Source organism: Callorhinchus milii, unplaced genomic scaffold (genome assembly GCF_018977255.1).
Source record: "Callorhinchus milii isolate IMCB2004 unplaced genomic scaffold, IMCB_Cmil_1.0 Scaffold4, whole genome shotgun sequence".
Lineage (NCBI taxonomy): Eukaryota > Metazoa > Chordata > Chondrichthyes > Chimaeriformes > Callorhinchidae > Callorhinchus > Callorhinchus milii.
Window position 1 is genome coordinate 74,534,455 of NW_024704745.1, and position 14,542 is coordinate 74,548,996.

General features: G+C 43.0%; 1 protein-coding gene across 2 annotated transcripts in view; it reads right to left on the reverse strand.

The window, feature by feature from the left end:
• Positions 1-14,542, reverse strand: part of LOC103177163 (F-box-like/WD repeat-containing protein TBL1XR1) — a 154,375-nt gene that overhangs the window by 45,312 nt on the left and 94,521 nt on the right. For both annotated transcript variants that reach the window (XM_007891201.2, XM_042333951.1), the window contains one exon: positions 9,471-9,577. In XM_007891201.2, the coding sequence (XP_007889392.2) occupies positions 9,471-9,528 (58 nt within the window). In that variant the 5' untranslated portion in view covers positions 9,529-9,577. The remainder of the gene's footprint in view (positions 1-9,470; positions 9,578-14,542) is intronic.

Genomic DNA, 14,542 nt, shown 5'->3' on the forward strand with positions numbered 1-14,542 from the left:
TTTTCCCCCTGGGGTCCTCATCCTTATTTAGAATTTCTGATGATTTTGATACCTTCTTGATAATTAGCACCTTGCGTGCTGTAATTTTCACCCATGGAGGTGCAAACTTTGTCTTGAAATGCAGTGATCAGGGTTTATTTCAACAAGCATGGGCTCATTCTGCTCCCTCAGGCTTTCATTCTGCTCCCTCCCTTGGCTTTACTTAAGGAGGCTGGCACAAGTATACACATTAACCATTTGACCAATGCAAGATTTTTCTGCAGTTCTAATATTATTAATAATAATCCTTGCATTTGGTATCGCTCTACCACATCTTCGAGACGTCTCATAGCGCTTCACAGAATATACTGGAGTCCTGTTAGTTGCTGGAGTCCTGTTAGCTCAGTGGTTAGAGCACTCGCTTTGCAAGTGAGAGACCTGAGTTCAATTCCAGGCAGAGGGCGAAACCTTGGGCAAGTTTCCTTACTCCACACAGAGCCTAATAATAATCCCTCCAAAACCAAAAACAATAATAAATTGGTCATTTTCAATCTACGACTGTTTTTGGGACATTGCTGTGCGCAATTGGCTGCCGCGTTCGCCCACAAATATACAGTCAATTCACTTTACAGTGTGTTCTGCGAAGCGCTTTGGACGTCCTCCCGACGTGAAAAGCGCTATATCAAATGCAAGGATTATTATTATTATTATTATTACTGCAAAGTGAATTGACTGTACATTTTGTGGGTGAAGTATGGCATCCAATTGTGCACAGCAGTTTCCCACAAACAGTCGTGGATTGAGTGACCAATTTATCGCTATTATTTTTTTACTATAGAATTGCTGCACATCAAACTGTGGCGTCGACAAGAGTGGGTTGGAATTATGCCCATCATTTAGGTTGAGTGCATGGCGCACCTTGATGCGGTAATACCACAGTGTGAAGTTGGACAAGCTTTCTCCACTGCTGATTCACCTACTTGACTGGCTCTCGGTGGAGGCGGAACAGCTAAATCCGGAATGCTATGGGCGTAAATTCAGCATGAAAATCCTACTGTAAAGCGCAGCCATTACATTTCTTTTTTCAGACCTCTCAATTAATTCTCTGTTCTCAGCAGGCAATTCTTATCATCCTTCCTTGAAGGTGTCATTAATATTCATTAGTTCCCTTGCCTCCTACAGCGAAGAGTTGGGTAAAGTATTATTGATGGCTCGAGAATGAAATTATAGAAATGTAAACCAATGCTTTCAGCTTCATGAATATTTTGACCCATTAACTCGCTCAAAAACATCTACACTGGGGACAGGCAGTGCACGATTAAAGCAGCAAACGCAACCAAATTATTTATGCTCAAATTTGTCTCCCTCCCACCCACCCCCACTCCCTCCACCCGTGCCAAAATTAATTTGTTCTCAACAGGAATTTACTGTGACTTCAGTCCCTCGCACGTAATTTGTCCAAAAAGTGGTGTGGGATAGTTGACTTTGACGGGGTTAGTTTAAAAGTCAAGTTGGAAATTCCTGCAGACGCCACCCCAGAAAAGCCCCAATAATAAAGAATAGTCTTTGCACTTGATTATAGCGCCTATAACACAAAGAGCATCAGAAAGTACTTCACAAAGTTTCAGTAAGATGAAGTGACTGTATTTGTGGAGGCGAATTTGCATGCAGCAGCTTGACCCCATCGGCTCATATTTTTAGATTCTATTAAGTGAAGTGCTTTTCAAGGCACAATTACTGGAAGGTTTGGCCATTGAAGCATAGGCCATCAAATTTATGGATCATTGCAGATACTGCTTAACAAAGTACCTTCTCCACAATATTACAGGGGATCTTAAGGCCCTTAGCCTTAAGACCATTGCCTTAACATTTTAGGATTATGCAGAGTTTTGTAAGAGAAGATAAAATAACAACAAGTTATATAGCCCCTCTCACACAGTCCCAGAGTCCCAGACAGGCGCCGAGCATGATTCGTATAACACGGTTATAAAACTATTCTTTCCCAGGTGCAAGAGACTCTTACATCTTTCACATCAGGAAAATGTCTCAAAGTGCTTCACAGAATTTATAGTAAAGTCGATATGACACTGTGTTTTCTGTAGGTGACCATGGCAGCCAATGTGCGTACAGCAATGTCCCACAAACAACCATGAAGTGAACAGCTGGTTTTGTTTGGAGGACTGTTGGCCAAGACACCGGGAAAAACTCCCTTCTCTTTTGGAAAGGTGCCACGGGATATTGAACTTCCACATGAACAGGCAGACGAGACCTCAGTTTAACGTCTCAACCAAAGGACAACATCCCCAACATTGCAGCACACCCCCAGCACTGTGCTGGAGTGTCAGCCCAGACCGAGAGGTCAAAGTTTCGATGTGGGGATTGAATCATAGCTTTCTGACTCGAGAATGTTAATGACTGAGCCAGACGCTCAACTTGGGTCTCACCCCTTTTATTTGATCCATGATACAAACTATATTAGAGGAGCTGTTGTGGGGAGGGGGGGGGGGGGGGGAGTGGGGAATAGAAGGGAAGTGGGTTATGAACGTTTGGATCTGTGTTAGAAATGAAAGATGATTTTTAAAAAAAAATTGGCTTGTGTAATAGTATCACTGTCATCAATCAAAACCGTTCTCAGCTTTTGCTGGGCTTGAGATTTTGCTTTCTGCTGATACTGTGTGCTTGCAGCTTGCCTCAGCAACTGCTGTACTTTGGGAATTCTGGCTGTATATGTACTTCATGAATCATAATACTGGTGAAGCCAGATACTTAATTCTGACATCTAGGGGGTGTCTGTTCATAACAATCACTATTGTAATGTTACTTGACCTTATTGATTTGGGATTTCACGCTAATAAGGAAGACTGGAAAATTCCTAGAAACAGTAAGCGGGTGTGAGTAGCCTCAATGGTGTAAGAATAACAATAATAATCCCTGCATTTGATATAGTATCTTATCGTGTAGTTGAGACTTCTCCAAGAGCTTCACGGAATATATTGTAAAGTGAATTGACTCTGTATTTTGTGGGTGAAATGCAGCAGCCAATTGCGCACAATAGTGTCCCACAAACAGTTGTGGATTGAGTGACCAATATAAAAATTTTTTGAGCGATTATTACCCCAGGTAAATGATCTGCCATTCAACAAACAACCGGGCTCCTACTTACTGCTAGGTAAACAGAGGAGTTTGGAGTAAGGAAATTTGCTCCACCATCGGTGGCCGGGTCTTCAGCTACTACGCCCCGAAATTTTGGAATTTTTTCTCCCTATACCTGGCTCGGCCTTGGGCTCCACCATTGTTAAGTGCTCTGAAACAACCCCCGGCGTGGAGGGAGCTATATAAGTGCAAGTTGTTATTGTTGTTGTTTTGTCCTGCCCGGGAATCGCACCTGGGTCCACAGGCTCGCAAGCTAACCACTACGCTGCACGATTTCCAAGGTCACTTGGGTGGGGTAGCAGCAACCAAGAAATAAAAGCACGAGTGGAACTCACCCCAGCAAGAGGAGGTCAGGGACTGGGGACTGGGACATTAGGGACTAGGACACTGGCAATGAGAACCGGAATAGAGAGTCAGGAGCGGAGGCATAAGCCAATGCTGGGGGGGATGGGGGGGCTAAATAAAATGTTAAACAAAAGTATTAAATTATGTAAAAAAACATTTTTTTGAAAAAAATTACTGAAATTATTAATGGCGGATCTCTGCGTCACTCCAAGGATAGATGTGAGTGCGAGGGCTGGTTCACCGAATGCCTGTACAGAGGGTCGGAGGACAGTGCAGGGATACAGGACTGAGTGCTGGTACTGATACAGGCCAATTTAAACGCCCTATATAGCCCTGGTATGGAAATCAAACCGGGGATCATGAGCATAGAAACCTTGGCTGGTTTTACCCTCCTTAACCTTGGAAAAACCCAGGTTAATTTAGCCTCTCCCATGCAGCTCGCACAAGCCTCAGCACAGACTGGGATTCAAACAGCCAGCATTTAAAACAACGTACTGGAAAAACGGATTCAATATTAAGGCAGTATTGAAGAATTTGCCAAATTCTAGAAGCTTTATTTGTGTTATTCACATTTGTGTTATTCAGCCCAACAAAAAAGTCGCTCATTTTCGATAGGGAAGATGAGCTTCATACTAAAGTATTTGAAAAACTAACAGTGGTTCACCACAAAGTTGTGCGCAATTGGCTGCTGCGTTTCGTCCACAAAATACACAGTGAATTCACTTTACAGTATATCTGTGAAGCATTTTGAGACGTCTCAACGACATGATAAGACACTATATCAAATGCAAGGATTATCATTATGGATGGAGGTGACAAGAGGAAATGGCAACAAATGTATGTTTGTATGAACTACATACTCGAGCCAAAGCACAAATACTGCATACACACCATAACCATTTTGTCAACTGGAGATTATTTGACTGAATTATCTTGGGAACAGAGTGGATGTAAACAGCATGAGCTGTGCACTTTGTAAAATATCCTTCACAAAGGGGAAAATCTAGCCTTTGATTTGCCTGGTCGATATGTCAGCTGTATATCATTGCCTACAGTCACCACACTTTACAATAAATCCCGTGAAGCACTTTGAGACATCCTCACGTGAAAGGCGCTACATCAAATATAAGGATTTTTACTATTATTATTATATGACTAGCATATCCATATAATATATTACACTATGTATAATATATACAATGAATATTATGTTATACAATCCGATATTAATAATAATTGTTGCATTTGATATAGCGTCTTATCTCGTCGTTGAGACTTCTGAAAGCGCTTCACCGAATATGCTGTAAATTGAGTTGACTCTACATTTTGTGGATGAAATGGTATAATTTAATATACTGCTTGTTTGCACACTCATTCTAACTTTGAGGGTTAAAAATGTTTTTTCAGAGCAGTCCAATGGCTCAGCAAGTATAAATGCTGTGTTTTGCTGAGCCATCTAGTCTACATTGGAATTCCCTGCCTCTATCCCTCGCTCCCATCCCCTGTCCCCCATCCATATTTAAATTCCTCTTAAAAGACTTGCTACTTTGACTGGATCTAAGGCTACCTCCCCTCATCCTCCCCCTCGTTCGCTATCCAATCACGCCATTGTTCAGCTCTGCGAGACCCTATCCCGCATGAAGGGCGCTATATAAATGCAATTTGTGGTTGTTGTGTTGAATCAGTAAATCACAGCTAGCCTCAGTGCCCTGTGAGGGTAGCCACTCTTGATGGGTATCAATGACCCACTTGCTGAAGGTGGCATTGAAGAGTAATAATAATAATAATCCTCCTTGGACGTATCGAAGCACTTCACAGAATTTACGGTAGAGTGTAGTGATTGTGTATTTTATAGGCAGAAAAGGCAGCCAACTTACACACGGCAATGTGCCCATAAACAGCCATGAATCGAATGACCCCAAAAAAACACCAGGGACAAATATTCATCTGTCAAGACTTACAGAAAACAGCTTCGCGAAGCTGCTGTGGGAGTTCTGCGTAACGTAAACCTGCATGTGGCAGTATCTCATTTTTTGAATTACTGGTGTTAGATGTTGAAAGGGCTGTGCCTCTCACTTAACCTATTAAACGGTGTTTTTCTGAATCATTCTACGCAGTCTGTTCAAGAAGCCAAGGTCACTGGACCAGCCTCATGCAATCCCTTGTAAGATTGGCTCACTCTTTCTAAAGCAATCCCGGCTGTGTTTTGTGTGTGTGTTAATGAACTGAACTATCTAAAGGTGACCTTCTTAAATGCGAACGCTGCATTTAAAGAGCTGATGGTGTTATTTACACCAAAAATAGATTTTTTTGGTTGCAAACCCAATTTCCATAAAGCGTGACTGTACACAGTGGATTTTTTNCCCATTATGCCCGCCGTGTTTCAGAACAATACAAAACAAACATGATTATAATCTGCACAAGACAATCAATGTAATGTGTGTACAGTGTAGAGCTCAATGGGAGAAAAATACACAGTAGCGGTCTCTCCTTTACTACAGCCGCTCCGTTACTGCTACACAACATGTGCGAGTGAGCAATAAATAGTGCAACATGTCCACAACAGCTGGCTGACTTGCCCCTGTACCGTGGCTGTCATCAGTCAGGTCACAGCTAACATCACTTCCTCTGTTTGCGTGTGTTCGAAGCAGGAAGTGAGGTTGATGGCAACCTAGTGACCCAGATGTGGGTAGCGAAAATGGCCAAGCTATAGATCACTGCTGCCGACATTTCCTGCACAGCGCGCAAGAAGAGACATTGACGGCAAACTAATGACCCTAAAGTGGGTTATTGTAGCAGAAGAGGGAAGAGAATATTGCAAGTTAAATCGATATTGAAAATTCCATCACAGTAAAGTGCAGTTATCTGTATATCAGAATTGCCCAATAAACTAAGAGACATCTCAGGCCAGGGGGAATCCAATAGAGCATAGAAGATGAATAATGGGATTTATAAGGTAAACCAAAATGAATACTTCCTGGATAAGGAGACACAGGTTCAGGGTTGTGAAGGACACTTCAGGGCAAACACCAGAAACGAGAGAGTAAAAATTGCTGGATTTCTAAGTGCATTCCGTTGCCTATTTAATGAATGCTTTGGAGAACATCACCAGGTGAGTGGTTTACTCCATTCAGGCTTTGAGCAGCTCCCCTATGTTTGAACCCTGAAATGCGTATACTATATTTTATAATTTAGGGCCTAAATATGCTTTCTTTAATTTTGCTTATCTGTCCACACAGAGTAGGTAAAAAATATTAACTTCCATCAATTGGCCTGTGGCTTTGGGCCTAACCTGCATGAATTCTAAAAGTTAATTTTATGCCCTGCATAAGATGCTTTATGCACCTTTAAGCTTGTTTACCCAGGTTTTTAGCTGTCTATAAGGACCAAAATCTCTGCTTTCCTAAGCCCCAAAAAAAATCTTGTAGCATCCAGGCAATGGAGAACTAATTGCTAAATTGTAATGATAGTAAGCATTTAGATTGCATTTATAATAATAATACTAATCCTTGCATTTGGTAACTCCACATTGGCCCCGTGCAATCTTTCAAATCAAGAAACAATTTCCATGCCGTGGAGGAACAACAAGAAACAGACACTGACAGAGACGCAGGATTCAGTTTCCTCCCCCTCTGCGCCCCCACAACACATTTAAATGATGAGCAGTTAGGAAATTAACATCAACAAGTTCAGTGGCCTATCCACGGAGCAGAGACACTTACACCTTGTGCCAATTTTTACTGAGGAATGATAATATAATTCAGGCGATGGAATTAATTGCATTTCAGAATGTGCTCATGACAAACCAATTTTTAAAACGTATCTTTCCCCCACAACCCCCCCCCCCTCCCCGCCTCCCACCAAAGCCCTTACCCCCAAAACTTTATTTATCTATCTACATTGAAACTCCTTCCATTCAATCCCCTGCTTCGGCTCTGACAAAGGGTCAATGTTCACAGGTGTTCCTTTCACAATTTAATAATTTTATAACGTAACAATGTTCATTTAAAAAAATTACATTTGATATAGCTTCTTTCACATCGGGAGGACTTCCCAAAATACTTCACATGATTTACTGTAAAGTGTGGTGACTGTGTATTTTGTGGGTGAAAATAGCAGCCAATTTGCATACAGTAATATCCCACAAACAGTCATGAAGTGACTGACCAATTTTATCTGAGGGATTGTTGGCCAGGACGCTGGGAGACACTCAATCTTTTCAAGTAATGCCTGCCAGCCCTCATTTTATCCAAATCTTCACAAAGAGGCACAGAAGAATTATTGATCAGACAGAGTAAACGTTTGTGCTGATGATTGTAGAGAAGGAACCCAGAATTCATAGAAACTCAGAAAGACGCCATTTTGTATTGTATTGTATTCAGTCCAGCCACCGCTTATATTCCACATGAGTGCCTATCCTAAATCCTAGCCTTAGGCCCAACAATCCGGGCCCTTTCCCTATATTCCTCAACTTAATTCTCCCTCAACCACATGTCTAATCTTTTTTTTTTGAATGTACACATGGTTGCCACAATCTTCTGACTTGGAGGTGAGAGTGCTACCATCTAAACCAGGCCCACACACCTTTTTACTGATGACTATAGGCAGCTCTCCAGATTCAACCCTCACTTTCTTCTCTCCGATTCCATCCTCATCCTCCTGATTTTGCTCCCCCCAACCTTGACTGTGCACTCTGCCCTCAATCCCACTGTCATCTCCCAACACCACCTCCAACATTCACTCCTTGACTCCCTGACACTGCACCACCTCCCTTCGAGTCCAAACATAATCTGCCAACTGTTCATGGAGTTCATAGATTCAAACAACCTACAGCTCAGAAACACGCCATTTGACCCATTCAGTCCAGCCAGTCCTTATAGTCCACACATGTGCCCATCCTAGAACCTAACCCTAGTCCCGTATTCCATCCCTTTCCCCATATCCCTCAACTTTATTCTCCTTCAAGCATGTGTCCAGTCTTTTTTTTTTTTGAATGTGCCCACTGCTGCCACCCCAACAACTGACTGTGGCAGAGAATTCCACACTCCCATCATTGTTTGTGCGAAAACCTCAGGCGCTGATAGCATCATCATCCATGGTTGCACACTCCACCTTGCTAAGCCAGTCCAGAACCTTGGGGTCTTGTTTGACCCTCAACTATACTTTCTACTCCACATCTGTGCCATGACCCACTCTGCCTTCCCCCACCTCCGCAACACCATCTGGTTCCACCATTGTCTCACACCGCAGGCCACTGAAACCCTCATACATGATTTTATTACATCAAGGCTTGACTATGCAAACTACTTGCTTGTCGGCCTCCCCAGCGCCTCGCCCCATAGGCTGTAGGTCATTCAGAACTCTGCAGCCAGGGTACTCTCCCGCACTAGGCCCCCTGACCCTATCACCCCCATCCTCGCCCGACTCCACTGGCTTTCCATCACACAGAGAATACAGTTCAAGATCCTGGTCCTCACCTTCAAAGCCCTCCATGGTCTTGTTCCCCCCTACCATCCTGCTCCCTCCCTCCGCTCAGTGGGCTCCGGCCTGCTTCATGTCCCCCGACTCTCCCGCCCCACCATTGGTGGGAAGGTTTTCTGCCACTCTGCCCCTACCCTCTGGAATTCCATCCCACAGTCCCTCCACCCCGCACCCTCCCTTGCCTCCTTCAAGACTCATTTCAAGACCCTCTTCTCTGATCGTGCTTTCGATCACCCTGCTTCTCCCCTGGCCTCCACCATCCCCAATCCTGATTATCCAGCGCCTTGGAACGTCCTCCTGTCGTGAAAGGCGCTATACAAATGTAATTTTGTCGTTGTTGTTAAAAAAAGCCAGTCTATCAAACTTTTCCCTTTAACTTCATTTGCCGAATTAGGTTGATCCACACATTGGGCTCCATGTTGGAAAATACTTCTTGGCCCTCGAATTGTGGAGGAATCTTTCCATCCAAAATAGGTTGTTCAAGTCTATGTGAGTCACACAAACGTTCTTACCTGATTCTTGGAGATATCGATAAACCAGGAAGTTTACTTCGTCACTAGTTATGCTCATTTTAGCCCCACCTCAAACGATGAGGTTTACACGCAGTGTAAACAACACCCTGTTTGGAGGGAAAGAAAATACAAATTGACTTAATCATTTCACAAAGTCATAAGAGCAGCAACAACAACAATAATCCTTGTGCTTGATACAAAACAACTAATTACACTGTATAGAGCTTTCACGTCGGGATGACGTCTCAAGTCGCTGGAGTTCTTGATGATTTAGCTCCTGTGACATCAAGAACTCCTCAAGTTGCTTGACAGACCCCTGCATTATCAAAATGGTCGCCAATCAGACCTTTCATGTCACCAGGCTGCCGCTGTCATCACTTGCACACACAAAGCCAGCCGACTGCTCCAGTGAGTATTTCTGGGAGTCACCAGGATGCCTTGGAGGCTTTCCACGCCTGCAGGAAGTCGAGCAATCAGTGACCGAAGCACTCCGCTCTCCCAGCCCACCCTGGGCACACGGGGAAACCACACTATATACAGACCCATGTTATACACAGACCAACTGCAGCCCCCAAGAATGTTGTGATCCTCTTAACTAAACACGTGCTGGAGATTGAACCTGGCAGCTTTGTGGTCTGTATGCAACAGTTCCAAGTCACAGGGGGGATGTTACTCAGGAGCCAGTTTGTTTTGTTTATATTTTATGGTTTGTTCACAGAATTCAGTCAACTACCAAATGCTCTGACTCTGTGATTGCCGCACTTTCCTATGCACCACCCAGGACACACAGGATATTACTTGTTGCCGGTTAGACTGTGTAATGGAGAACAGGTGCCTGATTTTGAATATGAGGGGACATACAGTTCTCAAAAGGGATCAACCAGATTGCCTTAATAATGCACATTCAAATTTGTTTCCAATTCACAATATGAACCCAAATTCTGACCACCTGGCTTCAAATCAGACACAATTCAGAACTTATATCTCTCGGAGTCTAATCTATACTTGGAAGCACACGCGCTGAATTGTAATTTGATCCTGTCCGATGTAATTATGTGTTGCTAGAATTAACTCTTATGGGGATATTCGCCTCTTCAAGGTTAAATTTACCAGCTTTTGGCAGCGAGCGCATATTAATCGTGTCAGCCTGGCTGAGTTGGTAATACTCCCACCTGAGTTGCAGGGATGCAGGTTCAACAACAATAACAACAACAACAAATCTCTTTGAGCTCAGCCAAAGTTGGCCCAAAGTGATTTGTTTACCTATTCTATTTACAATCACGTTGCCATTTTCAACTGCCCACAGTCCGCTCACTGACTGACTGGTATCCAGCAGAGAGGTGAAGCCAAGTCGGCCAAACCCACACTTTTTCCACAAATCATCCTTGGAGCTTACTGATTTTAATGGTATCAGTGGCAGCAGCAGAACTCACTGTCTCCAGTTTCTCTGCACAGTGAGCCAACACGCAGCTTATTTTGCAGACTGTTTGGCATTAGGTTAACCTCTATGCCATCAACCTCGAGTTCTCTCCCAACGGATGCAATAGAATGTGTTTTTCCCAACTGCAAAATTCTTAGCAGAGGGTGAAATCTAGACATTTGGCAACACTGGACATTTTGTACAATATTAATAATAATCCTCACATCGTAGAATCAAAGAATCTTACAGCACAGAAGGAGGCCATTCGGCCCATCGTGCCTGTGCCGGCTCTTTGAAAGAGCTACCAACTAGTCCAACTCCCCCGCTTTTACCCCATAGATAGAATCGTCGCATCGTTGAGATGTCTCAAAGCGCTTTACAGGATTTAGTGCAAAGTCTGGTGACTGTATTTTGTAGGGGATGCTTATCGCCAATTTGTGCACAGCAACTTCCCATAAACAGCCATGAAGTGAATGACCAATTTTATTTGGGGAAGAGTGTTGTCAGCCAGGGCAGCACTTCAATAGGAACTGACCTAGTTATGCAGTTATATAGAGCACTGAAAGTAGCCTTTTGCTAACTCTTCACAGTAGCAAAGGAATAGCCATGATAACATTGTGGTTAACATAGTAACCCACACTTTTACCAACTCATGTCTGGTTTCCGTTCCTGAATCACCGGAACAGTGAAACCTCAACGCAAAAGTTACCCGTTTGAACATTACGATCAATGATTGATTGTTCTAAGCACCGTCTGTATTCTGAGGTGGGTGAAAATACACTAAAAAGCGTAGGGACGTGGGCATACCTAGGACCGGAAAGGGCCATGTGTCCAAAATATTTCCTTCAAAATAGTTTAACTGCATTCCAGCACACACACACACACACATACACAGTGGATTTTTCTAATTCAGTGCAAAGATTATGAATTTTAATTAGATTTTTTTCACACAATACTCGAGCAATTTTGAGGTGGGGAGAATGTGATATGTGATAATGAGGGGTAAGTTTGCAGTGTGTGACAAGGATTTTGCAGTCATTGCTATGCAGTATTTAGCAGTTGGTTTGAGCATGGAACATTCTTCCCCCCCTTCTCCCCCCACCCACCCCTCGAATCTGGACGCTACCCCACTCCCCCTGTCTCAGTGTCCAACCCTGTCTCTGTATAAAGAGCTCCAAGATGTTACCCTATAAGAAGGACGCTATCATATCCCTGAGGTCAAAGAAACCCTCTTATAACACTGTGTTTGGTCCATAAACTCACACCTTCGCGTTATAGCAAAGCGGCTATAAAAATGACCTCCATCCAGTACTTCTGTCCGGCAGATTCCTTGCGACACCACTTTCTGCCCATTGGCTAAACAAAGAGCTGGAGATACGGTCAAAGAGGTGGGGTTTTGAAGACGGGGAAAGAGTTACAAAATTGGCTAGACAGTGAGGCAAGCCTCTGAGTTTTGTTACACAACAAGAACTAAATATACATGGCAGAACAGAATGGAAAAAATCATATTAAAGGGTATGGAAGAACGAAAAGGGAGGGAGTGGGGAAGGAAAGGGGGGAGAGAAAGGGATTGTAGGATGACAGTAAATAGCTCCAACGGGGCAGCTATCACACACATGACAGGTTGAATGGCTTTTTTCTGTGCTGTAAACATTGTGTAATTGTATTCCATGAGATATGTGCTTGAAGCAGCAATGTGTTGAAGCCAGTCAATTGGAGGTAGCTAATGTCTAGATGTCATAGCTACTATCAATGATTGATTATTATTTTCACTGTTTCTGAGCACTCTGTTCCCTGAAGCGATCTTTATGAGCCTTTTCTCTTGCGTCTTACCCGAGTGACAAGTTTTATTTCCTCATTTACAGTCTCAGGTAGGGTGGAAAGTTAGATTTATTTTGAATAATGCGACATTGATGGAACTACCCTGGTCTTTGCCACAATATAAGCACAATACATCACCTTTTATTTACCTACAGCACATAGGAAAGGAAAAAAAATACTCTCAAGAAAATATGCAAAAGAAATGCAGCAGCTTCTGGGATAACTGAGCGATGTGCTCCGAGGGACAGTACATTTTGCTCACAAATACATAGTCAATTCACTTTACAACATATCCTGTGAAGCGCTTTGAGACATCTTTATGATGTGATGAGGCGCTATATCAAATGCAAGGATTATTATTATTATTTATTACGTATAGTGCACTTTGACAATCGGGGGGAAGGCAGGGAGAAGTACAGTTTTAATTGTCTCTATTTACGGAGTTAGGCTCCGCCACTGTTAAGTGCTCTGAGATGCTACCTTGCGTGGAGGGTGCTATATAAGTGCATGTTGTTGTTGTTAGCAACTACCTCCATTCTCTACAACTCCTACCCAGAAATTTTGTAACTCTTTCCCATCTTCAAATAATAATAATAATAATCCTTGAATTTGATATAGCGCTTTTCACGTCAGGAGGACTTCCCAAAGCGCTTCACAGAACACACTGTAAAGTGAATTGACTGTATATTTGTGGGCGAACGCGGCAGCCAATTGCGCACAGCAATGTCCCACAAACAGTCGTAGATTGAAAATGACCAATTTATTATTGTTTTTGGTTTTGGAGGGATTATTATTAGGCTCTGTGTGGAGTAAGGAAACTTGCCCAAGGTTTCGCCCTCTGCCTGGAATTGAACTCAGGTCTCTCACTTGCAAAGCGAGTGCTCTAACCACTGAGCTACAGGACTCCACCTCTTTGACCGCATCTCCACTATCTACCTCCTACTCACTGTCCCTGTAAAGTACTCTGAGACACCATTCTCTGTGGAAGGCATTATGCTAGTGCCAGAAAACAGTCCTTCCGTTTGATAACAGTGCAGCCTTATTTTGTCAACATTTTTTAAAGGGCTTCAGAGTTTTGTTGTTCTTGTTGCATTGAATTTGCCATTATAAAGGAGGTTACACCAAGCAAATGGGACCGTGTTGCCACATTTGTGTGTAAAAGCAGTCACTACACTTGGCAATAGCACCACGAAAACTCCAGGAGAAGTGGCGGCATGATAAGGCGCTATTAAATAAAGTAAGTGGGATTAGAGGAGATGGCTGCCATGCAAAGAAACACTTGGGAATACCTAGGTGTGATGTTGCAAAGTCTTAAAATGTGGACAACATATGCTATGAAGCGCTTTGAGACATCTCAACGATGTGATGAAGTGCTATTACAAATGCAACGATTAATATTATTTATTAAGTATAGTGCGCTTTGACAATGGGGAGAAATTTACAACATATGCTATGAAGCGCTTTGAGACATCTCAACAATTTCATGGTGCTATTGCCAAATGTAGTGACTACTTTTACACGCTTTTGCAAGTAGTGTGGACTTGATGGGCAAACGGCTTTTAACCTGGGCATTCCTAGGGTCTTGATGCCATCTCTCATTGTACACTTCTCTTAAATTGATCTGCATACATTTGTAATTGTAATACATTGCGCAAATTGACTGCCGCGTTCACCGACAAAGTACACATTCACTACACTTTACGGTACGTTTTGTGAAGCAGATTCACACTTGATGTGAAAGGTGCTGTATCGAATGCAAGGCTATTATTAATCTGATAACATGAGTTCATATGGTTTATTCCCATTGACTATCTTTCTCTTTCACCATGTT